Here is a 27,086-nt window from a genome sequence, read left to right on the forward strand (position 1 = left end):
AGAAACACTTCCCTTTAACTATGGAGGTTAATATGTTAATTGCTTCGACTACTATTTCTACTCAATATTTATAGAATTAGTCAAGTTCAGTTAGCTTACAAAATTTTTCTACTTATGAATTCAATTCTTGATTATGTAAGGTGTTCAGCTTAAGTGCCTTACATCTCTTTTTTAACAAACAGGAAAACATCAAGTGAAGAGGCATATATATATAACTACTGGAAAGGAAAAAGTTTACTTTGTAAAAACATTCTATTCTCGTAGCTATAAGTAGCAGTCAAAACAGTTTTTATATATCACCTAAAAAACTGTCTTTATAAATAATTTCTCTGTAAGACTGTTCAAATATTATGTGAAGGGTAACAAAATATGTTCTGTAAATGAATGCTCATTACTAGTCTCAATGAAATTTGTGTTGAGGCCAGTTCCACTGCTTCTACTCACCCCATTATGTTACTCATCTCTTCATTGCATAGGTACCTACCTGGGGTCTTCACAGTCTGTAAGAACTTGCTCTACAGATGATTAGCACAAGACTAGATTTATTCCAAAATTTTTCATTTTTGTATTTAAAAGAATGAGCACCTATGGTAGGATTTTTGTTTTCAATTATAAAAGCAGACTTTAGGAAGTAAGAGAGGGGTCCCTACTCATTCTGAAATCATATCACTTTGTGTTAGGGGTGGAATTGTGTTCTGCCAAAATTTGTATGTGGAAGCCCCAATCTTCAATATTTTAGAATATGACTATATTTGGAGATAGGGGCTTTAAAGAGGTAATTAAGGTTAAATGAGGTCATATGGGTGGGTCCTAATTAAATTCGACTTGTGTCCTTATAAGAAGAGGATATATGGACACACAAAGAGATACCAGAATGCACATGCACATTGAAAAGACCACATGAGGACGTAGCAAGAGGGTAGCACCTGCAAACCAAAGAGAGAAGCCTCAGAAGAAATCAGCCTTCATGAGACTTTGGTCTCAGACTTCTAGCCTCCAGAACTGTAAAAAAATAACTTTTTATTATTTAAGCCACCTGGTCTGTGGTATTTTGCTATGGCAGCCCTAGAAAACTAATATACTGAGTAAATGCTTATAGTTTAGTTTTATTTATGTTCGAGTTGTGATAGCAAACTGAAGTCTTTCCCATTAATGGTAATTCCATCCTTTCAGCTGTTCTAAAAGAAAAAAAGAAAAGAGAAAAACAAAAACAAAAACAAAAACAAAAAACCCATGGATTTATTTTTGACTACTCTCTCACCCACCCAGACTTTTTAACAAATATAATGGCTCTCTGTATAAATTTTAAATACTACCTGCCACCCTCTCAACGTCCATAGCCTCTTGTCTAGATTGTTACAGTTGCCTCCCAACTGGTGACCCTGATTTTACCCTTGCTCTTCCACAGACTGTTCTCTATGAAGGAGCCAGAATTACTCTCTTACAGCCCAACACAGAACATTTCACATTGCTTCTCAAAGCCCACTGATGGGGCTTTAAAATGCTGTATGCCCATAAATATGTTGAAAACATAATAAGAACAACTGAAAGAAATGTCAAAAATTACAGTAACTAATGGAAAGACTGTGAAAGATTTCCTTTTTTTGTTTTTTACTTAATAAATATTCTGTAGTGTGATTTTATTATTTCACTAATTCAAAATACTTTTGAAATAGAAAAAAAGAATAGGAATAAAAATGTTTGACTTCTACAGATCATAATTCTCTGATTGTATGACATATACAATATTAATACCTAACTTGCTCAAGCACAGCACTCTGGGGGCTAATTTAGTCAATAAACAGACTTTAAAAAAAGAAAAGAATCACAAACCTTTACTGCTCAGCACACAAAGGAAGGCACTAATAATCACTACAAAGGCAAAAAGAGATCTTCTGTAACCCAGGAACTAAAATTGGTAATAATGTTGAAGGGAGTTCTACCAAATTATGTTTTCCAGAAGACAGCCACAGTCTTTTCTCCAGTAAAGAAGACTGATCACCTCCATTAGCCTTGAAACAAAACAAAGACTTTTAGATGAGGGCATTTAATTATAATGTTTATCTAATCACTCTGTAGCCATTTGCATAAGCAAGATGGCTTAGAGCACACACATCTGGGGGGAAGGGATGGACAGGAAAAGATAGTGTTTTGAGGAAGAGTGCATTTTAAGCCACACAACCTAATGCCATAAATCAGAATTATTGGCATTTTATACTGGTATTTTTAATAATGTAAAACAAGTGCAAGTACTATCTATTCTATTTCCTTTGGATTGTTGGACTTTCCAGTCTGATAACAATAGTAATAACAATAACAATGGTGATGATATCTAACACCTAAATAAGACTTACTTATGCCAGATCCAGGTGCTTTAACTTATATTAACTCATTTTACATTTGTAGTAACCCTGTGAGGTTTTACTATCATTTTCCCCACTTTAAGAAAACAAATATAGAGAAGTTAGGGAACTTGTCCTAAGTCGCTCAGGTCAAGTGCTTGGGAACCTTGGCTAAAGAGTCCAAAGTCCAGTATTCTAAGCACTCATGTACCTAAAGATTTTTGTTTTGCATTAATACTTCCATTATATGACCAGAGTCTCTAAAAATTACTATGGATGAAATTAACAGAAGAATTAATCCAAACTTACTTTTTATCTTCTTACATTGCTATCTCTCGTTATTTTTTTTTTTCCCTTTCTTTCCCTTTTCTCTCTTTGTAGTTTTTGATTGGAGTAGGTTCATCAGTATAGGTGAAAAATAGGAAAGTGGGAATTTTTTTTCTCATTTTATTATTGGTTTATTTATTTAGAATATCTGCTTTTGATGTTTAAGAACATAAAATGTAAATAGCCAGAGCCTCTCCGAACCAACAAAAGAAGGGTTGAGAGAGAGACCTTTTTCATGCTTCCAGTCCAAGCCTGCAGCCCCCGAGACTGCTGAGATTTCAAAGGTCAGAGGAGCGGACTGAGGAAGGAGCAGTGCACCTGTTCCCTTAAGGTAGTGGTTGCTGCATTCACGTAACTCAGGAAACAATAATGATTTGGTTGTTGGTTGGGTATCCATGGTATCTGTGATGTATAAAATAAATCTTTTAGATTAAAAAAAACATGTTTTTCCTATTTGGAATTCATCTATTGCTGCGGAATGTTATTAACAAGAGATAGCCCTGACAAGAAGGCTCAGGTGACTAATGTCCACTTATAGACCGGACTCTTCAAAAAGTGTCTTTTCTATGAACTTGCCATTTTTATACCAAATTTCTTAGTATTTTCAGACCATCACTGTGAAAATATCAATGTACTCCCAGGCATGGAGTAACACATTATGGCATTGTTCTCACTGACATGTACAATCGCTCTGAAAAACAGCCCAGGGCCCTGAGGGAATGGTGCCCACACAGGCCACGTGAGCAAAGTCATACGAGGCCAGGTTTAGATGACGCTATGAAAAATAGGAATCTGGGCATGATGGTATAGTTATCATGATATGAGGGCAGGGCTACTGGCATTTTGGGGAGAAATATCTTAAAGGAGGGCGGTCATGAGAGGGGAAGCTAGGAGGCTTACAGAGTGAAACGGAGCCTCCTTAATTTGTTCTGGTGCCATCTCATTCTGGCTATGCTGAAGGAAGTGGCACAGAGTTACATCTAGCAGAAGCATATTATAACTGAAAGAGCAGAGGTTTCAGGATCAAACAGACCTGAATTCAAATCTAAATCTATCAGCAGGTATGGCTGTTTGCTCCATCTGTAAAATGTAGAAACCAAACTGTATTCTGTAGCGGTGTTGGCTGCTACAGAATACAGTTAAGACTAGTTGGAACGGAAGTAAGACAATGTTAAGTAAAAGAGGCTTCTTTTGCCTACTCCATTTCCTACGGGCTCCATTTATGTAAGGAGTACAGACCTGAAATCCTATACCCTGCCTCATCCTTTCCATGGTACCAGCCTGCTGCTGAGCTTTGGTTTCTCATTTTTAAATGGGCACAAAAATACCTGTCCTACCACTCATAGGAGTGATTTGAGATTTTGGATTATAGCAAACTATTTTATAACCTACATAACAAGCATATGTAAGGTACTTTATATTGATCATCTACTACATTATAAAAATAGTACTGGAAGTTTTACTTATGTTCTAGTACCCTTTTAAAACCTCAACATGACATTGCACTATTACTATAGCTATTTTTGATGTAAAATGAGTTAATAAAAGCTCAAAGAGGTTGTGTGGTTTCCTAAGGTCAAATAGGTCCAAAGGGGCAGAGTCAAGATTCATTTTAATATTATTTCCCAATGGAAGCTTTACTTCTCTTTCCACTCAGAGGCCAGGATTTATTTAATGTCCTTAAGATGGTGGGTAGCATTAGAAGACCTTTCTTCTAATGCGGGGTTGGAAATCACTGAATAATCTGCCCCTTCAACAAAGCTGACAAAACATCCTGATAAAATCAGCACTTACATTTTAGAAGAGACCACCTGAAAATCTTGGGGCTTCATAGATTTTTAAAATAGTTTTTATGTATTGAGTATAAAGTACAAAAAGGAAAAATAGATCCTTTAGATAAAAAATATGGCATGCCATCCCAGCTAGATCCAAACTTAGATTTTTTATAGGTTCCATTCTAGACATATTGCAAACATATACACAAATCACAAATAACACAAAATAGGGAAAACATAAGGACTTCCTTTGTTTTTGGAAAATAGAATGGGAAACAACAGAAAGTTTTCAGAAATACAGAGAAATATTTTTTTTTTCATAATTGCTAATGTTTCTCCTTTAGGCATTAAGATACATTTCTGTTTGTAATCTTAACACAACTATATTTTTACTCTTTATAGAAATAAGATTTCCCAACAAAAACAGGCTGTTTTACCACACTAATCTTTAATTTCTATCACTCTATATGTAAGTATACACCCCAGTTTCTAATTTCTTAGAACAGTTGGCACAATAGGTTTTAGTCATTGGAATGAATAATTACTCAGGAAAGCAACACTGCCTCATTCAAGATGATTTGGTAGTCAGCATTTGTTTTCCAGTAAAATGGAAATTTCATGAGCAGAAACATTGGGCTCCTTGAGAGTTCATCAGTGAAGAGACTGTTTCTGAGTGGCTTCTGGTCTATTATACCTTAACCAGTTGGTCCCACATCTGGGGTCTTCACTCCTCATCACAACACTGCCAGACACAATCATGTTAATTCCTTTTAAATCAAGTTATTAGTTTTATTGCTATTGAGTTATGAGAATACCTTATATAGTTTGGATATTAATTACTAATGAGATACATAGTTTGCAAATATTTTCTCCCATTGCAAAGGCTGAGTTATCACTTTGTTGATTGTTTACTAACCAGAAACTTTAGTTTGATGTAGTCTCACTGTATATTTTTGCTTTTGTTGCCTGTAATTTTGAAGTCATATATAAGAAATTTTGCTAAGACCAACACCATAAAACTTTCCCTCTTCTAAGAATTTTATAGTTTATAGTTTCAAGTCTTTAATCCATTTTGAATTATACGGTGTAAGATAACAGTCCAGTTACATTCCTTTGGAGGTGGGTATCCACCATTTGTTGAAGAGGCTATTCTTTTTTACCACTGTGTAGTCTTGATGTCCTTGTCAAAGATCATCTGACTGTATATGTGGGGGTTTATTTCAGGGCTCCCTATTCTGTTCTGTTGTTCCATATGTCTGTATTTATGCCAGTACTGTACTGTTTTGATTACTATAGCTTTGTAATATGTTTTGAAATCAGAAAATGTAAAGCATCCAACTTTGTTCTTCTTTCTCAAGATGATTTTTGCTATTCAGGATTCCTTATGATTCCATATGAATTTTAGGATTTTTATTTTCCTGTAAAAAATGACTTTGGGATTTGGAAGGAAATTGCATTGAATTTGTAGAGTCAGTTTGGATAGTATGGGCATTTAGCAACATTAGGTATTCCGTTATGTGAACACTTTTTTTACCTTTCATTTATTTGTCTTCTTTCTTTTCTTTCAGCAATGTTTTATAGTTTTAAGGGCAGATGTCTTTCACCTCCCTGGTTAAGTTTATTTCTAACCCTTTTATTCTTTTTTGATGTTATTGTAAATGGGATTGTTTTCTTAATTTCCTTTTTAGATTGTTCATTGCTAGTGTAACTGATTTTTGTCTGTTGAGTTTTGTCCCGCAACTTTGCTGAATTCATTTATTCTACTAGTTTCTTGTGTGTGTATGTAATCTTAGAAACCACTCTTTTCTTCATTTCATATCCTATTTTTTTATTTATTAATTTGCTTTCTAATTAAGAATGCATGCAAAAAAACCTTTAAAATCTACAGAAAAATTCAGCATTTAAAAAATCATCCCTTAAATTTAATTTGATGGTTTGACTCAATATAGGATTCTAGGTTCAAAATAATTTTGCCTCATACTCTTTGTAGCATTTCTGAGAGAAAAGTCTGATGCCATTCTATAAAGTCATATGTCTATAAGTACGTAGTATTGCAGGTAGGACTTCTGAATTAAACAATAGTTTCTGCATTTTCAGCTCCAGCTCTCACTTTACTTCTTTGTTGAGTGTGAGCCCTACTCTCAGTCCAGATCCTCTTTGGGGTTCTACTCAGTAGGCCAGATGCATCCTCCATTGCAGTTGGTGTTTAAAAGTTTCAAATTCCGGCTCTGACTTTTCTAGCTGTGTAACCTTGGCCAAGTCACTCTCGCCTCTATATTTTCATATGCATAATACTAGTATTTTAAGGATTATATGTATAAGTACCACTATTGCTATTATTCCTCTGTTCTGCTCTTTCAAACATCTTGCTTTTTATATTCCATTGGTTTACATATCTCTTTGGCTGATGTTTCCCCTTCTGTTTATTTTTATAATATTCCTTTGCTTAATGAATTCTGGATAATGAGAGAAAATAAATATGTGAGTTCAGTCCTCCTTCTTAAGCCAGAAGCCAGATCTGGTTCTCAATTTTAGAAAATATTCAGCAATTTAATGGTTTTAGTATTATTTTTAAAAAATAATTTACATTTCTTAAAATAAATTGTTCTCTTTATATGCATATAGTATCTCTAGTATATTTTTCCAGTGATCTAATGACCCAGAACCAAAATTAAATGAGGATTTTTTTCTATAGATTGGTAACAATAGTAGCAAAACTCTTCTAATACTGATTAGAGTTTAAATCTCTTTAAAGCATTGGAAACAAAATGAAAAGAGCATCAGCATGTTAGAGAAGGCCTAGTGTTCTTTGTGTGTTTTATCAAGGTGAAAGTTAATAGTTTTATTGCATTTTGTGAAAGACTAAGAAATGAACCAGAATTAATACTGATCATGATCATGATGATAGCAGCCACATTTTCAAAACTGCCTAAATATATTCCAGGCAATTAATATATATCAGGTTACTCAATCTTCAAAATAGAGTGCTTGAATAATTTGCTCATGGCCACACAGCCAGTAAAGAACAGAGCTTTCTGACACAAAGGCCTATCTTCCATGACTACATAGGGCCAATCAGGACTTAGGAGCCTATAGCTTTGAATAGCTGGCATTAATAAATGTCTATTACTGCATCTTAGGTACTTTTGTTTCCCTTTTGCTATAGCTTCTCCCTCTGTTGTCATAGAAGTCACCCTTGATAGCTAATGCTTCCACATTCATTCCCTTAAAATCTTGTCACCAACTTTCTCATTGCAACCATTGGCCCTCTTAGAGGTCCAGCTCTAAGTGAACCCAGTTGAGAATTCTCTAACATCCTTAGTGAGAGCAGGAACAATACTGTCCATATTGCCAAAGTTAAGTAGAGTTTCTTGCAATAATAGACACTCAACTTTGAGTGTTGAAAGATGAATGAGCAGTGGTAAAGAAAACAGATTAAGTTCCTTACTGTTGCTTAGGCAGAGTGACTTACCAAGTAGAAACTGTAAGATATTTTTCTATAGAGGTAATGCTAGAAATGGTAGTTAGGTCCTACAGTTCTATTAATACCAATATAACTGCAGTCCAACTAATTTTCATTTTATACAGCATATGTGGAAGCCCAACCACCATTTATAAAATATTTCTATAAGAAAATCTTTCTGAAGAACAAATACTAGGATTGCAAATGGATTTTTGAAAACAAACCATTTGTAAATTGAAGTTAACTTCTAAAGCCATTAATTTATTGGTCATCTTTTCTTGTGTCTTCTCATTGATTAATAAAGTTATAAAGAACATAAGATCAGAAACTATTTTCTAGTATATAATAACATTACTATGCCCAACTCTTTCTTATCCTCTTTGCTGCTATCCCCACCCAGCAATTATTATGGTTCCCTATATGTAGGAGATACTCAAAAACGTTGGTGTATTGATTGTTTGATATTTAACAGGACTATCACTCAGAATAAGAAATAGTATGTCCTGAGGTACTTAGATTTCAACCCAGCTTTAATTTTGAATCATCGTCGTCGTCGGCAGCCGTCCGTCTCGAGAGACGATGGTGTAGCTTCTTAAGAGTCTATCTGCACCGCCGAGAATGGCTGTGCAGTCCGACTCGGGAGTGACACGGTATCTGTCTCCTCCCGTGTTGAATCGACATCTTGCGATGACGCTGGGGTGTCCTCTCCAGTGAAGCTGAAGCTACAGAGCCTGGGCAGGGTGATATGGAGGGTCTGCTGTTGCCCATGCAGCAGACCCCCCCTCTCTTTGCAGCTGAAGGGTCCAAGGGAAAGACGGAGTCAATACAGCTTGGCTTCAGGTGCGCCGCAGGAGTTGCCGGTGTTGACTACAACGTCAAACCGCCTTAGGGACTCCGGCTCCAGATTTTCTGTCGGGGTTTACTCCCTTAGCCTTTCCCCTGAAGAGGTATGCCGCAAGGCAGCGGAGGTTTTTTGGAGTCAGAGTTTTCCTTCTCTGATGTGCCCTGACTGGAAGATCGAACCAGCGACACTTAGCTCGCAGGCCGACGCTCAATCCACTGAGCCAAACCAGCCAGGGAAGTTTTGAATCATATAGCAAAGTTATTAATAATCTTTAGAATATGAATTAAATAACTCCAACTTCAAGTGATATGGCTTTACAATATTAAAAAAAATAAGGAAATCATAATTGTAGATTTGGATGTTTACTATTTTTTCCTCTTGACTTATAATTTAGAGACAAATTATCATTTTAAAGGCTAGAAAGCATGCTGGTTTGAAAGGTCTCCTGCATTCTAGCCTTCACTTTAAAAAACTTTCTCTGACTGGGACAGAGAGGGAATGACCTCCTTCCAGGAAACACTACAGAGTGCTCTCATGCCCTGGCAATACATCTATTCTGCTTTCTGGAAATAGTCTGTCCCAGAATTGTTTAAGATGACCAAACCTCTTATCTCTTAGTTGGAGGAAGGCCATGACTAGGGAAGAAAGACTTATTCCACATTTGTTTTGACAAAAAAGATACTTTTTTCACAAACTTCACATTTTGCCTTTTCAGATGTAACTGTGTGGAACCCCATAATCCCAGCAATGACACACTAAAGGAATGGAGGGAGTCCAATATTTCTGCCTCTGACATAATGTGGGAGAACCTAACTGTGTCAGTAAGTGAAACATTGAAAACCAAGTCATATCTTGAATTGTGTTACTGTTTTGCGGCGTTTGTTAAAATTGTGAATGAATTATCACCATTAATTAAATTTTTTTGAATGCATACTACTAAATAAGTGATTTTTTTTCTTAATTTTACGTGTTTCAAGTATTCATCAGTAAACTAGGGTTTTCTTTCATTATTAAGTTTTCTCTAATAGTCCGTAGGCCTGAGTTGCGCTGAAAGCACACATGCACAGTATAACATGAGCAGACTAACTGAAAGCATATTAAATAAGAATGGTGTTGACCTACATGAAACCATATAGCAGAATTAAGTTGCCCTTCTGTGTAAAGAAACCAAAACGCTTTTACTTGGCTATGTAATACTGCTCCAGCTGTTCAGAATATGCTGTGGGTGAGGGGCTGTTTGTGAGTATTTTAGTGTAAATATTGAAATCTTTGGAAAGAACAAAAGTTAATTTGTTAATAAAATTCTGGTACCTCCCTCAGGAAGGGATTTCTTACTACTACTTTCATTTTAACTCCCACTCAGGAAAGAGGATGATTCCAACACATTTTGCACTTTTAAATCCTGTACCTTTTAAAAACCTATATTTTGTTTATTTCTGTTTTGTGATTTATTTCTCTCATAGCTGTAGCTCTCCATTCTTCTTAATCTTTTATAATGTTTGTGCACTTATTTTTTTTCCATTTGTATTTACATCCTTTACTTCTGTTAGTCAAACCTCACAACTGGAAAAATTGAAAGAGTTCTGCTTTTTATAAATATTTTAAAAATCTGAGTCATCCTAGTTTCTTTTTTATTCTCCCCAGTTACAAACATTACGATCCAAAGCTCCTTCCACTTTACCTACTTGCATAAGCTCAAATCCCATTATAACAATCAGCATAAAACTATATGAATTCTAGTTCATTTTATGAAACATATCATTTTAGTAAGTGAGCCAGTTAGTAAAACAAAGAAATATTTTTTGCTGTACGAATATTATAAAACTCTAAATGTGATTTTTTAAAAGTTGAGGTATAATTGACATTATATTAGTTTCAGGCATACAGCATAATGATTCAATATTTGTATATATTGCAAAGTGATGACCATAGTAGTCTAGTTAACATTCATCACCATACAGAGTTACAGAATATTTTCTTCTGTGATGAGAACTTTTAAAGTCTCTTCTCTTAGCAACTTTCAAATAAATGTGATTTTTGTAAGAGCACTTGACCTATTGACTATTTTGCCAATTTTCCTCATTAAATGTTTTTTTTTTAATCAAAATCAAATTACTTACCCTCTGTTTAAAATCCAGTCTTGACCTATATTTTACTACTGTTATTCTTGACCTCATCATTTTCTCTAAAATTAAGCCTAATTTAAGGCTAAATAATAATACTCATTCTGTATAGCTGCAAGACTCACAGAACAATTGATCTGGCTTACCATGAGTTAATTTTAGGTATTAGAAGTATTAGAGTCAAGCAGAGTACAGTGCACGGTAGTTTGCAATCAAAGCATATCTAGCACTGCATTTAGCTTATTTTTAAAGTTCTGTCAGAAATTTTCATGCTTTTAATTAGTTTAAAGCAATTTTACATTAGATAATTGCTAATCTTGACCAGAAATAGCCTTTATCACTAAAGGGAATGCCAGATAATGAAAAAAATTCATAATTTTAAGTCAATGAAGACCATTAAAATTATTTTGTCTTAATTATTATACGGTTTAAAACAATTAATTTAATACCAGGGTTTTTTAAAAAGCATAATCACAAGTTTCACCAAAAGCATTTTACTAATAGAGTTCTTTACTAATGGCTATTATAACTACTTCATAAAAATAATATAACATTTACTTTATTATATATTTGACAGATTTTATAAATTGGATTTTTACATACCTCATGAAGAATAGTTTTTACTTTGCTAACTCACCAAGGGCAGAGAGCTTTAGCTTCCTTTGATTCTCCCAAACTGCTATGTGCATAGTGAGTGTTCCCTAATATTTAACGGATATTTTGAAAACATAGTCTTATATCACAAATTTACTATTTAACATGTCTTGTTTTTGTTTATTTTTTCAGCTTTATTAAGGTATAATTGACAAAAGTTATACACATTTAAGGTACACAACATAAAGCTTTGATATATGTATGCATCGTGAAAAGGTTACCACAACCAAGCTAACTGATATACCAATCCCTTACATAGTTGCCTTTTTTTTTGGGGGGGGGGGGGTGAGAACAATTAATATCTACTCTTTAAGCAAACTTTAACTATATAATATAGTATCATTAAATATAGTAACTCTGCTGTGGATTAAATCCTCAAATCTTACTTATTCTGTATAACTGAAACTCTGGACCCTTTGATCAGAATTTCCCCATTTAACTATTCAGCTTACCCATTACTTTGCTTAGTAATTGCTCGAGTAGCATCTCTGAATAGGAGCAAGAGAAGAAACTAAAAAAAAAAAAAGAAAAAGAAAAAAAAAGCAAGAATTCCTTTTTGGTACTTTATTTTATACAGAGTTTTGAGAAAGGAAAATTAAAGCTATAATTAAGACCTGGGGGATTTTTCTTTGGTTTTTCAATTAGTCAAGTTATTGTGCTATGTATTAGCTTAATATGAATAATTGGAATTTAACCTTAGCTAACAAGGAAGGTATTTGCAGTTAGATTAGAAAGGGGACAGAATTCTTTCCTATAATTATAAGATATACTAACAATATTTCTTAAGAATCTTCACCTTAGGGGTAGCTGCCCCAGCTAGATTTACTGATAGGTTTATTTTTGGATAACAATGCAGCTATCTGTGGTTTATTCTAGAATCTTTAAAGTATTTGTTTTCTGTCATACAAGGACTCCAGGGCCTGAGGCATTCATTGTTCAATAGATGGACTCTGTGTTGGCGACCAGTCAGTCTATATTTTCCTTTAAGATCTCTCTGTACCATGGCACAATTTAATTTCTGTTTAGGTCCAGAATATCTCTTAGGATTGTTGAGGTCACTCTTTCATTTAAACAGTTATTGTCTGTGTTTTAAAATAAAAATCCTTCAGTAATCTAATCTTTAAAATAGAGTAACAGATGCCAAAATGATTTTAAAAGAAAATTTTCAGTTACTAAATATTAATGTTTTTCTTGGAGAAAGAAAAATGTTTTGTCTTTGCTGCCACCTCATGGCTAAGCCAGTAATTAGAAATGATCCTTCAGGGCTTATAAATATATACAGCGGGGGGAAAAATGACCATGGAGAAGTCATAGTAAGTATGAGCTTTTTCTTGCGCATATAGTAACATTTTCTTTTTTTGTTCTGTGATCTAAGTTTGAGCCCAATCTTTGACTCACAGTTTCATTTCAATAATAATATTGGGTTGGCCAAAAAGTCTATATGTTTTTTTCCGTAAAATAAACACATCTTTCATTTTCACCAATAACTTTATTGATTTGGATATTTTGAGTGCATTGACTGTCTCCCATGTGGTATATCATTGATTCTTCTCAGTTAATGTCCTGATTTGATCACTGTCAACTTCAACTGGTCTACCCGACTGTGGAGCATTGTTTAGTGATGCTCCAGTAGAAACTATTTTTGACGTGTTCAATCAGTTACAGCACCTTCTCCATACACTACGCAAATCTTTTGGGGGGCTTTCAGTTGCATTTTTACCTTTCTTGAAGTAATAAAGCATAATATGCTGAAAACTTTGCATATTTTCTTCCATCTTCAATATTAATTTGTCTACACAAAAATTCACCAATTTTGATTATTATTTTAAAAGTGCACACTGATATGACAACTGTCACAATACAATCTAACAAAATTGTTTTGAATGAAGTTAAAGACAACTAAGAGCTACTAGAGCCATCTTACAGAAGAAAAGCAAACAAACGTTTTGGCCAACCCAAAACGTTTCTCATCTTTTTTGTGGCTTTTGGACTAGATAATTTGTACAAAATCATTCTTCTTCTTTAATAAGCAATAATATTTCCACCATGGGCATCATAGTCGTATCACAGCTCTACTTCCACCAGAAGCAGTGACGTCATAGCATATTATTTAAACTCTCGCTGTCTCAGTTTCCTCAGACATGAAATGGAAATAATAGCATCTACTTATTTTATAGGCTTGATGTGAAAATTAATTAAGATGATGTATTTAAAATAGTTAAGATGTATTTAAACCATCTGGCATAATGTCTGACCCTAGTAATCGCTCACTATCAAGTATGTCATATTTCCAATAAACTTGGTGTTAGGAATTTAGTTGACATAAGGTTAATACACATTCATTGGTAAATCAATTAGTTTTACAGATTTAAATATAATTTGAAAAAGGCATGCATTTTTAAAGTGGTTCATGTTCAAATTTTGCATGATATACATCTTCGATATTGCTCACTACCTGACCCATTCAGATAGAATTTGTCAAGTGTAATGTGCTGTCTGTTAAATCATTGGGAGAGCCAAAGATGAAAAGCTTCAGCAACTCGACTGCAATTGATCTTCAGATGTCAGATTGCTGAAAGAGCTGTGTCTGTTCTTCTCTTACTACCTCCATTTGTTTTACCTCCTCTGTCAGGAATGCAACTCTTTGCATGGAGAGTACGTCGGACGAGCCTGCGGTCACGATCACCCGTACGTTCCAGATGTTCTGTTTTGGTCAGTGATCCTGTTTTTTTCCACAGTTACGCTGTCAGCCACCCTGAAGCAGTTCAAGACCAGCCGCTATTTTCCAACCAAGGTACTTAGACTCCAATTTTCTTGATTAAAATGAAAACCTACATAAAGCATGTTATGAAGTCATACATGTTTTAAGGCAAAATGAAGAGTCATGGCTGTGATGAAAGGAGCCACTAAAAAGCTTTTGTGTAAGCAAGCTGCCAGGTTAGGAGTGGGTTAGGTGAGAGAGGGAGGTAAAGTAAAAGCACTATTACGACAGTTGCTAAAAGGGCACTTAACCTCCAGGCTTTTCTCCTTAACTTCAGATCCCAAAGATGAGCTCCCACTTTCCCACTTAGGTTTTTGGAAATTAAAAGCACACACTGCCTTGCTCGTTGTCATTTTCCTGCCCAGTGAACAGTGGGAACTATTCCAGGCTCACAGATACCTCTTTGGAGCCACTGTTAGTCTCTAATTGGGAAAGCCCAGGCAAAGCTCATTGGAATACTATTCTCTTTTTCATTTGTAAAGTGTCAGCACCAGCCCCCCAACCCACCACGTTTGCATCTGCATATTTGGAAAGGAAAGTAAACAGAGAAACAGCTTAGTTCAATATTTAACACTGCAAAGTAACACCTATAATGTCTGACTCAGCCAATAAAATAGGAGAAAAAAGTATCCAAGAAAACAAGCTTTTTAAGGATGAGCTGAGATTATAATCAAAATTCCACCCTGGGAAACTGTTTCAAAAGCTGTTTCTTCTGCAGAAAACTTCTCTTTTTGTCACCTCTTTCCGTAAGGAGGAACTATTTCTTTTTCTCAAAAGTGTATAATTTGATTAAATTATTTTTGTGACTTGAAACAGTAACCTGCATTTTTGCATGTGTTTATGTGTGTCATAAAGTCATCCAAACAAAGAAGTCAGATCTTGTTGATAGTTGTATAAGGATTTTTGATTAAAGATGGCTTTTTATGTGAGAAATGGCTTTAAAACTGACTTACATAGAGTAACTTTTATTTTGCCCACTCTGTTGTGCGTATTCCATACCACCATACTTATATCCCAGATAAACTAAGTATAATAAAATATTATGCTTCTTCATTAAAAATCACTATTTTATTTTATGCTGTTTCAGGTTTATCATATTAAAATGTTGTCTGTGTGAGAAAGAGTTCTAAAATTTAGCCAAATTCCAGCCACACAACCTTAATCTGTGTTCTAAATATGCACGCACTTAGCTTCATAATAAACTTAGATTTTAAATAAATATTAAAAATAATACAATCCCATTATAGCTATTTCCCAATGCCTCCTTCTGAAAAGGCTGAATGTGTATTTATCTTAATGACAATGATACGTAAATATATATTCAGGTCCTAACAAAGCTAATGATAATATTATAGTATGCATAAAATGTGTTATGATGCTGAATCATAAAGTGTTCATAAAATATGACTCTAGATTATGTTCCTGAGTATTCCTGTCTATTTACAGTTTCTTCAAGTAACAAATGTTTTCATTATTTTTAGGTTCGATCCATAGTGAGTGACTTTGCTGTCTTTCTTACAATTCTGTGTATGGTTTTAATTGACTATGCCATTGGGATCCCAACTCCAAAACTACAAGTACCAAGTGTTTTCAAGGTGAATTTATCATAGCATTTACTATTTACCTCTTCATCTCTGTAGGTCTGATCTTTACTTAGATAATGGCTATAACCCTAGAACTTGAGATTTTCATGTAAATATAAAGATATAGATTAATAAAGTGCCCATAGCATGACTAAAATTTTGGTCTATTATTTTAAAAATATGAAATACAGAAGAAAAACCTAGAAGGCACTTGAAAATATTTCCTGTCAATTTTTCCACTTGAAATACCTTTATACAGCACTCCTAAGAGCTAATAAAGCATTTGAAACTAAGGGAAATGCATTACCTTGACGCAGAATTGCTCAGTGGATAGGGCTTGAAAACAAATAAAAACAGGTCTGAAATAGAATTTTGACCATGTTACTAAGGTTGTGACCTTGGGCCAGTTACTTGAAAATTTCTGGGCCTTGGTTTTCTCATCTGTCAAACGGAGTTAGGGACTCCCTCGTAGAATTATTGTCAAAGAGACTTCTTTTTCACCCTGGCCAGTGTGACTCAGTTGGTTGGATCATCCTCCTATAGACTGAAAGGTTGCGAGTTCAGTTGCTGGTTAGGAGAGATACCCAGGTTGCAAGTAAAATCCCTGGTGGGGCACATATGAGAAGCAACCAATCCATGTTTCTCTCTCACATCAGTGTTTCTCTCTCTCTTCCTCTCTCTAAAAACAATGAAAAAATGTCCTTGGGTGAGGATTAAAATAAATAAATAAATAAAACTTCCACCGGGATTTATCTTAGGTATCAGCCATGTTTAGCGGAATCCTTCTGCTAACCCCTGATGCCACCAAGTGCCTTTTTGCTGTTTTCAGACAAAGATCTGTGCATACATCTGAAATAAGGGTTACACACAGTTGTCAACATGTTATTTGTAAATATAAATTTGCGAACCGTAAATGATGAATATTATTTTATTTAATATGAGTATTGATTAAGAATACAGACTTTTGTGCCAGTCTGTCAGAGTTCAAATCCTATATCCACCACTTAACTAGCCTTGGGATCTTGGGCAATTTGCTGGACTCCTCTATGTCTCAGTTTCCTTACCTGTATCTCCTTATCTATTGTGAAGGAAAAAATGAGTTAAAATATTTAAAGCACTTAGAATACTGCTTGAACCTTATAAATGCTTTGTAAATTTTAGTATTATTAATTTATAGCTAATCCAGCAGATTTGTTTATAATTAGGGTTTTCCTGGTAGCATCTATCAGATATAATTTGATTAGGTACTCATTAATCTAGTTAATAGCTATTTATATTCTTTCGTTTTTCACAGCCCACCAGAGATGATCGTGGCTGGTTTATTACACCCGTAGGTCCAAATCCATGGTGGACAGTAATAGCTGCTGTTATTCCAGCTTTGCTTTGTACTATTCTAATTTTTATGGACCAACAGATTACTGCTGTCATCATCAACAGAAAAGAACATAAACTAAAGGTATATCTTAACATTAATTTTAATATAAATCATTATGACTTAACTGACATCAATTGATGTTCTTATACTTAATATTCTGTAGTTGTTGGTACAATGAGATATTAAGATAATGTTTTCTGGTTAATAATTTTTATCTTCTATATTCAGGATACTGTCTTACAGTAAACTTAAAATTAATTATTTTAATTAATTAATTAATAGCACTTGGCTGAGCTCTAAACTCTGAAATCTTACTTCCAGGGATTAAAATAAAAACAGTGACTAAATTCTAACTTTCTTTACCATGTTTAACACATTTTAATGAAATAATCTACTTTGATGAAGTGCAGCTTTACCAATTTATCTTCCATTGAGGATTTCTCTATTGCTTGATTGAGCTTAAATATGTCTATTAGATTATATTCATTATTGGAACAAATTACATCTTCAGATATTTCTTTTCTCCAATTATTCCTTTGTCTGTAATACCCATGACAATAAAACCCATTTATAAATGTTATAGTTTGGTGAGTTTTATTGTATATTTCAATGACTTCTCTCTCTCTTATTTTCTTTTTTTCTTACCATGCATATAAATACAGATATATTTTATTTATTATATTCTGACTCTACCATTTTCCAACTGTGAATAATAAAAGTTGTTCACTGGTATACAGTTTGTCTGAGATATGTAGTGTGAGTACTATCACGTATAGGAATATGTAAAATAAAAAAAAATCATTGAATGGTTACAAATTATCTAAATCAAACCTTATAAAAACAAAACATGCCCAATCTTGCTTTGTTCTGGTATCATGTACATACTCTTTAAACTCTAGAAAAGGGTTCATCATTAGAGCAACAGAAATCATGATTTATAGGATTTATAAGTATGTTTGTTAGATTAAAATCTTTGATAGAACTTTTTGATGGGAAATAGTAATAACATAAATGTAAGAAAGCACAATGATTTGTAACAAATCTTACTAAAAAGGAATTTTCTGTATATATTGGAGAGACTCAGTCTATCTTAAAACAAAGAACATTTTTCATTTTCGTTGTAGAAAGTGACTCAAAACCTTTTTAGAATGTTCATTCAGTTCACTTGTTTTTATCAAAATTCTTAATTATTAAAGTTATATTTTATAAAAATATCTCATAAAGTCTTAGGATCTAGACCAGTAGTGCAGGTATATGTTCAACAATCAGTTCTCTGTGTATGAAAGAAAGAGATCCTTATTTATAATGTTTGCTGATTTCCATGGTATGAATACTCCCATCACAGCCCATTTTATGCTACCAGTGTGACATCAATTGGCAGGACAAGTTTTTGAAAATTAAACAATTGGCTCTGATAAGCCTATATGAGCTGGCTCCCAAAACATCGCTGAACTATGCAATTCAATATCAGAAACCTTGAATCATTTACAGCCCCCGAAACAAGAAATTCAGACCTCCACATTTAATAGCATATTTATTTAATATTAATGACTTAAAAGTATTATTTGCTTTTAAAATTTAGCCCTCTGAAAAAGCAAATGCCACAACTTAATTATTCAAATTACATAGCTGATTAAATAGATCTAAAAAACAAGTGTTAGTCTGTTACTCTCTAAGAAGTAGGAAAACATTTCCCCCTAAACACCAGTTTATTTTTTAAGACTGAAAACATCTATATTTTTCATTATAAAATATGACTTTAGTTTTAAAAAATAGATAATATAAAAAGTTAATAGGGAAAAGTAGAAAATACTATAATTTCATTACCCAGAGATAACATTGTTAACATTTTAACATATATCCAAGCATATATTTTCATACTATATATGTTGTTTGCATTTTTTCACATAAGAGCATTATCATGGTAATTATCCCATGTCAACAATATAAATCTGCAATATCATTTTAAATAGCTGTTTATATATATTTCATTTTATGACACACATTTTAAAATGAACTGAAAGACTCCTATTTTAAGAAGAAAATAAGTTGTACTATCATTGGTTCCCTTTCAAAGAAAAAAAAATTTGTCTTTTTTTATAAGGCAGAAATCCCAGAAATTTCACTGAAAAATTACCCTTTTAAAGGTTATCAGCTAAACTGACGGAGGCAGTATTTTTTCTAAGTATTAATGTAATCACCTTAAAACAAAATGTGGCAGCAAGTGAAGATTTGCTGAAGGTGATATTATCTTTCTGGCCATTCTCTATCGTTGCTCCTCCCAGTTGCTCAACCTTATAAATCAGACAGCACTTACTTCTCTGTTCTTTATAAGCCTGTGGTAGACCCTTGACATTCACAGGCTTTGCCAAATTCCAAATCAACAAGTATAATGTATTTCCTTCTTTACATAACATGCAGAATAGCTAAAATATAAGAAAGCATTCTTTATGTGGTTTTTCAAGTACTTGCATTTATAGAATTAAATGTAGAACAAAAACATTTACTATTTTTGTCATTAAAATAAACTTGGGGTTATATTAATAAAATCTTACATTATTTGTACATTACTTTTTATTATACAGATAAATGAGGATATAATCAAAAGATCCATATTTTCCCCCTGTAACAGCATGGATTTAGCAAATAACAGAGCAAATCTGACTTACTCATAAACTCTGCTCTATTTCCCCAAGTAGAAGAGCCAGTTCGTTCTTGGCCACTGTGGGTCTGATCACCCCATCTTCCTCCTTGGATATGGTTATTTGCAGAGCAAGTTCCTTGCAGTGAAGACATGTTTTGTCTATACTGAACACTGTTTTTTTCGCTCTTTCTGGCCTATAACCTTTGTCTTCTATGAGCTTTGGTATAATGTGGTCTACTGCTGCTGATTTTCCTGTTGACAATAATAAACATTCACTTCCTCGGAACATTCTATGCTCAGAGTGATGATTTTTTCCATAGCAGTTCTCTCCTCCTGTTGCTTCCCTGAAATGTTTGCACAATCTCCTGGCTTTGACTTGAACCACATTGTCCTGAAAAGAGATGTATTTCTTGAGTATATCCCCAGACCACAAGTTAACCACACTTTCAGCTAATTTTTTTTTTTTTCTCACTTGAAAACCCATTTTTTGCCTTGGGTGGAGCATTCCCAGAAATAGTTCAATGAAGCATGTTTTGTAGTTTCTGTATCAAGCACCTGGTGGATTCCACTTCAGGTATCTAAGTATATTTGTGTCTACATCATATATTCAAGTCACCTCAGAATTTAGCTTCTCATCCCTTATCCTCCCAGACTCACATTGTACGTCTTTTCACTTTTTCTTTTTTTCCATTACTGAAATTAGTAGTTGGTTTTCTTTTAGAAGAATTTTTTATGCCACTAAAAATAGTTTTCATTATCTTGTGAGTGTTACTACATACATGGAAAAGCTATGCTGACCAGCAGAGGTTCGGCCCAGCTGTTGGCTCAGTAACTTACTCCCCTCACAGAATGAAAAAGCTGTAAATCAGCCAAACTCCAAGTCACTGTACCTCATGATCTTTTGGGTCAGTCATGCTGATCACATCATAAGGTATATGGATGTTGAATCACTATGTTGTGCACCTGAAATTAATATAATATTGTATGTCAACTATAGTAAAGAACTTAAAAACTTAAAAATTTGTGAATTATCACCTATATTATATAAAGATATAGATCCATATTCTTATCTAATGTTTTTTCCTTGTTTGTTTCTTCCCAAGAGGAGTAGGATAGGCATAGGTTAAATAAATCCCTTTGAAAAGCGTTAACCATATTTGCTTTAAAAAAGAAAGTATTATTTAAAAGTGGAAAGAGAGATATTATTTTACAGAAAAGAAAGTTTCTGTTCAGATACAACTGTGGGCTTTTCTACATGTTTCTGTAGACAGTTCAGGCTTCTTTTGACATCATTTTTAATAAACAGCAATACAATCCCAGATCACTTGAGTAAATGAATGCATTTGCAACATTCATTTGGCACCACATTCTCTTGATGATTATGGCATTTGATATGTTCTTTTTTGCCCTCTTTGTCAGCCTGGTTCTTCATGTCAATCTATAGTCTTTTATGTGGTTAACTTGACAGATGCAGGAAATTGCTGCCAAGCTTTGAAATGAATTTTTTCAGCAGTGGCATCTGGGTATCAGATGGTCCTCTTGGCTGGCCTCTTGTCTTGCTGTATGTTGGTTTTAGTGGGGTCTGCTGTAGCATCACCTGTTGCTGTGCTCCCTTTTCCTTCCATATGTCCATCTCCCGGGATTCATGGATGAATGTGAGAATAAAAGCTCTGATTCTGTCTTTATTTTAGAAAAAAAATCTACAGAAATATGCTACAAGGAGCAGAGTTCTCTCTCTGACAAAGGGATACTTCCCTTTGGCTGTCACATCTCTCAGCTAATGATTTTGTTACAAAGACCAAGTTTTTAGAGACATTTTAAATGAAAAGGAAGGGGAAAGATGGTGATTAATTAGTGGAAGTGCCAGAATTGCTTTATTTCTTTGACTCACATTAAATTAAGATGCTTCCATTGTTGTACAACATAATTAGGGGGAGTTTTATTTTTGTTTTTATTATATACTTGTACTTTACAATAATAACTTTCTAAGGAAATTGTTTCATCTGAAAGCATTATTTTGGCTGCTGCTGGAAATCCAGAATCTTACTGTTCACATTTGTATCATATTTTTAGAACACTAAAAAAGAGCTATAGGAAATCACTATCATGAAGAAGTCCTTCCTCATATCATTAAGCCATAGTGAACATGGGTCTGAGTGTGAAGCTCAAGGCCACATGCCTTCTGCCCTCTAATGCTGATCTCCCTGCTGTTGCGCCTCTTCCATTCTCTCTCAGCTGGACTAAAGCTTTGTACAGCCGCAGAGGGCATTGTTCACACTGTACTCCCTCAGAGGCAGGGGCTTGAGTGAGTCCTTCATTGTTCTCACTCCTCGTTCCAGAGTCCCTAGGACAAAACAGTCTTCTAACTGGTTAAGACATTGCCCTTTAAAGGGAGCCAAATTTAAGTACTATTCCATGCAACTACATCTTCCAAAATGTTCTGCAACATACTATGGCCCTGGTGAAGCTTATTCCTTTCTATGCCTTTTTTTTTTTTTCAACTGACAGCAAGGTGTTTCTCTTTCCCACTCTCCAGCTCTTAGCAATGAAAACCTCTCCTGCATTACTTGCAAAGAAAATTTTCTAGTGTCTTCACAAGGCACTTTGGTGCACTGGAGCATTGCTCCAGCTGAACTGACCCAAGGAAGACTTCCACTGAATTGGTGACAATGCTCAGGGAAAAGGTTGTTGTGTGGATAACTCACATTTTCTCCTTGTCATCCCCTGTACTTTTCTAATTTGGGAGGGATGGGCAGAAAGGAAAGGAAGTCCAACTGACTTTAAAGGTGTTTTTCTTAGTAAAACAATTAACAAAGCAAAATAGCAGAAAGGAAATACTACCAAGACAAATATGCAACAAATACTCAATATGTTTCACTCCAGGCTATATGAGCTTTCATATTAACTACAAACTGCTTGCAGTCTGGTAAAACTGCCTGTAAAAAAAGAAAGCCAAAATTATTCTTCTAGGAGAATTGGTGATGTCTGCTTATGTTTATGATAACAAATTTAACAGCTATATTTATTTAAAAATTACACATATTAAATTTGATTCCAAAAGATGTTTCCGTTTTGAAAAGTCAATCTGTAACCTATTGATTGCTTATTATGTGCCAATTATTGTGCTAAAACTATTAGAAATACAGGGAAATTATATGATAAGTTACCTACCCTTAAGAAACATAACTTTATTGAGGAGCCTTGAAACAAATGAGAACAAAAGAAAAATTTATTGTTCAACTGCTAGAATGTAATAGTCTCTAACATTTAGTGGGTGTGTACTATATACCAATTACTGTTCTAAATGATTTGCAAAATTATATAATGTGCTTCTCCCAGTAACCCAATGAGGAGGTAATTATCATCATCATTTTTCAGATAGGGAAACAGAGGCACAAGAGCTTAAATCATTTATCCAAGGTTACTGGTTGAGCCAGCATTTGATTCCAGGCCACTTGTCAGAAACTAAACCCTTACCCACTTTCCTAGATTACTTCTCATTAAGAGTTGGAATGTAAACTAGGCCAAGCCCTTTGCTACTGATGAGACTTGGCCCTGTCCATTTCCCAAGGGGCATAGAGAGAGGTTAACACTGCGGTTCCCCATTTTCAATTTTTCTCTTCAGAGAGAACTGACCCACTCACCCTCTCCAAGCGAGCAGTTTTCAGTTCGCCACGTTTCCATATGCCCCTTGCATCCATTTTTTTTTTTTTTTTTTTTTTTTTTTACATTTCCTGTCTGGTCCAGGAAAGCACTTAAGTTAGTAATAGCTGAGTTCAATGATAGTGGAATAGGAACCCAGAGGAGATAGAAAACACAAAAACTATAATTTTAAGGAGATGCTAATTTTTTTCTATCACTGATACTGAAACAAATGGGAACAAGATAGTATATATATACTTAAGGAAGCTTAGTTTCCATGATATTATTTTTCCCAAAGTCACCAATTGAAACAAAAGAGGGCAATTGGAAACTGTGTTTGAGAAAGATTTGTCTTTAGGAGATCTGATATGAAAGGATTCTGGGATAATGTCAGGAAGTGGTTTCTGCTTATGATAAGGTCATTTTTAGCTCTGTTGTTATCACCATCCTTACTGTGTTTTCTCAGCCTAACACCTGATACATAGTTGGCACTTAATGATTTTTTGTGAATTAATAATGAATGAATTGTGAATAATATTAATTGTAAATTAACTTTCCCATATAAGGAAACTATGGAAGTGACTGTATTTGATAATGACTTTACTTATCCAATAGAAATAGCATGAAATACATTAAACCTATTAAAGTATATAGAAGAGACTATAATCATAATTGCAATAGGAACATCTGCAACATTTCTTTAAGTGAGTTACATATCTTGAGGCTGTTACCTTTTTATCTTTAATTTATTTTGCATTTTAGAATCAATTGTATAAGACTCAAGATAGCATCTTCTATCTATTCTTACTGTTTTGTGGTGATTGTGTTATTTGTCTCTATACTAAATTCAGGTTCTACAAGAATACTTTTTTTTTTCTGCAGAAAGGTTGTGGATACCATCTGGATCTGTTAATGGTGGCTGTCATGCTTGGTGTGTGCTCCATCATGGGCCTGCCATGGTTTGTAGCTGCCACTGTTCTCTCCATCACTCATGTCAACAGCCTAAAACTGGAATCGGAATGTTCAGCTCCAGGAGAACAACCCAGATTTCTTGGCATTCGGGAGCAAAGAGTTACTGGGCTTATGATTTTTGTTCTTATGGGTTCATCAGTCTTTATGACCAGTATTCTGAAGGTAATAAAATCTGCCTTTATGAATTTGAGAGAAGGCAGAATATATTTATTATTGTTTAAGAAATTTCATTTGAATCCACACCAATATGCAAATATTTTATGGCATATGAAGAAAGCGATGAATTTCTTTGCCATGTTTATATAACTTAATGGGGGAAATTATGTGCTGTATTTTTCAAATCGTTAAATACATAAAAATTTGGTCTGACAAAATAAAATTTGATGTGTAAACTATTACCATAATTTTGAAATAGTGACAAAGTTGTGGGGAAAAAATAACATTATTTCTGACTGACTTGTGACCTGAATTCACTACAGGCCTACACAAAATAAAGCTCTTATTTTCTTATCAATGGAAAATGATATTTGCAATTAACATTACTTAGTATAAGATAGAGGTACAGCAGTAAGCAGTGTCAAAGTCATGGCCACATATACAGTTTTATATGTTCCATAAAATTAATAACTTAAGAGCATTAAAGAGTAATTATTTTATCATGTAATTTTCGCAGATATTGCCAAGATTTTATTATAACTCGTCCTAGTTGTCCATAATTTGAAAATTCTAATTAACTTATTTTAATTGTTTATATAAGTTTACTTATATTTAATCATTTCACAAGTGTATTTGCAATAATTGATTTATATGTTATATAAATAACTATAGAGATAGGATGATGCCGAGCCATTCCAAAAAAAGAGAAAAGTTGAACAATCCACAATTTCACAATATCTGATATAATGCAGGAACAACATCTAAGTATTAGCTCCATTCTTCACCTTTAACTCAAATATCCTATTTGAAAATAACTTGTGCCTTTTCTTCAATTGTTCTTTTACAGTTTATTCCCATGCCAGTGCTGTATGGAGTATTTCTTTATATGGGTGCTTCATCTCTAAAAGGGATTCAGGTAAGTTACTTACAGTAACATAGGCACATCTATGATGACTTACCTTAAGGTCTGTTGATGCTAAGTCATAATCTTAAGGTACTTCTGTTTACCATAAGTATATTAAAACTAAAAGGTTTAGATTTCACAGTCCTTTTAGAAAACTAGTCATAGTACATTTCAAAGTATATATAAATACTTTTAATCTTCGATACTGTAATCATGATTATGGATATCTATCCATGAGAACAGAAATAAACTTTGTGCAAAAAAATGTTCATTGTAACATATACTTTCAAATTATAGAAACAGTACAATTAACCAACATCAGTAAATAATTCAGCAATCTGTGGTACATTCACTGAAAAGTGATAATTATGATGACAAAAATAACATGGTAGAAAAACTTATGGCATAATGCAAAGTGAAAAAATAGGAAAAGAAGTTGAACCTTTTATAGGTTTACAAAGCTATGAGTGTTGGTCATATTAAAAAGGAAGAGGGAGAAATAAAACCAATTTGTTAAGACAGTGAGATCCTGGGTGATTTTTTTCTTTTATGTTTGCTTTTCTATTATTATTATAATTGTATTTATAGATTATTTTAAATATTAAACTAAAAATAAATGTATAAGGTAAGGCAGTTTCAAGGTATAAGAAAAAACTTATTATTTGTTTAATGAAGTATTGGTTGAATAAATATAGTTGTGTTAATTTTCTATTGCTGCATAACAGATTATTGTAAAACTTAGTGGCTTAAAACAACCATTATTGATTATCTCTCAGTCTCTGTGGATCATGAACTGGGGAACAGATTAGCCAGGTGATTCTGGCTCAAGATGGGTCATATGGTTGCTGCCAGGGTATGGACAAGGACTGCTGTCATCTGAAGGTTTGAATAGGGCTGGAGGATCATGTCCAAGAGGCTTATCACACAGCTGTGAGCATGAGGCATGAGTCCCTGCCTGGCTATTGGTAGGAAGCCGTAGTGTTTGCCACATGGGCCTCTCCGTAAGTCACTTAAGTCCTCATGGCATGAAAGTTAACTTCAATCAGAGTGAGCAATTAGAGAAAGAGAGGAAGTCATTGTGCCTTTTGACTTAGTCTCCAAAGTTGCCCATGGTCACTTCAATTTTTTCTTGTTTGTTAGAAGCAAATCACTAAGGTCAGCTTGCACACAAGGGGAAAGAAATTAGACTTCATCTTTTGAAGAGAAAAGCACTGAAGGATTCATGGACACATTTTAAAATCACAAAAGTGTTTTCTAAACCTTTGTAGAGGCTGTTGGCAAATTGTTCCTGCTTATGTTACTGTAGTAGGTTCAGTTGGTTCCCCCAGAATTTGTTTCCACCTGGAATCTCACAATGTGATCGTATTTGGAAATAGAGTCTTTGCAGTTGTGGATCTCAAGACAGCTCATTCAGAATTCAGGGTGAACTCTAAGCCCAATCACTGGGGTCTTTATAACAAGAGCAGAGGACACAGAAAAAGGCCACATGAAGACAAATGCAGAGATTGGAGTTTTGCTGCC

The 27,086-nt window shown here is 34.1% G+C and overlaps 1 protein-coding gene across 1 annotated transcript in view; it reads left to right on the plus strand.

Annotated features, from left to right (window-relative positions):
- SLC4A10 (solute carrier family 4 member 10) overlaps positions 1-27,086 on the plus strand; it is a 278,985-nt gene that overhangs the window by 229,971 nt on the left and 21,928 nt on the right. Inside the window, exons 16-21 of the mRNA XM_090280326.1 lie at positions 9,467-9,572; positions 14,161-14,322; positions 15,771-15,884; positions 17,167-17,328; positions 24,416-24,667; positions 25,509-25,577. Of these exons, the coding sequence (XP_090136452.1) occupies positions 9,467-9,572; positions 14,161-14,322; positions 15,771-15,884; positions 17,167-17,328; positions 24,416-24,667; positions 25,509-25,577 (865 nt within the window). The remainder of the gene's footprint in view (positions 1-9,466; positions 9,573-14,160; positions 14,323-15,770; positions 15,885-17,166; positions 17,329-24,415; positions 24,668-25,508; positions 25,578-27,086) is intronic.

Source organism: Furipterus horrens, unplaced genomic scaffold (assembly GCF_987537825.1).
Source record: "Furipterus horrens unplaced genomic scaffold, mFurHor1.1.pri manual_scaffold_1, whole genome shotgun sequence".
In the NCBI taxonomy this organism is placed as follows: domain Eukaryota; kingdom Metazoa; phylum Chordata; class Mammalia; order Chiroptera; family Furipteridae; genus Furipterus; species Furipterus horrens.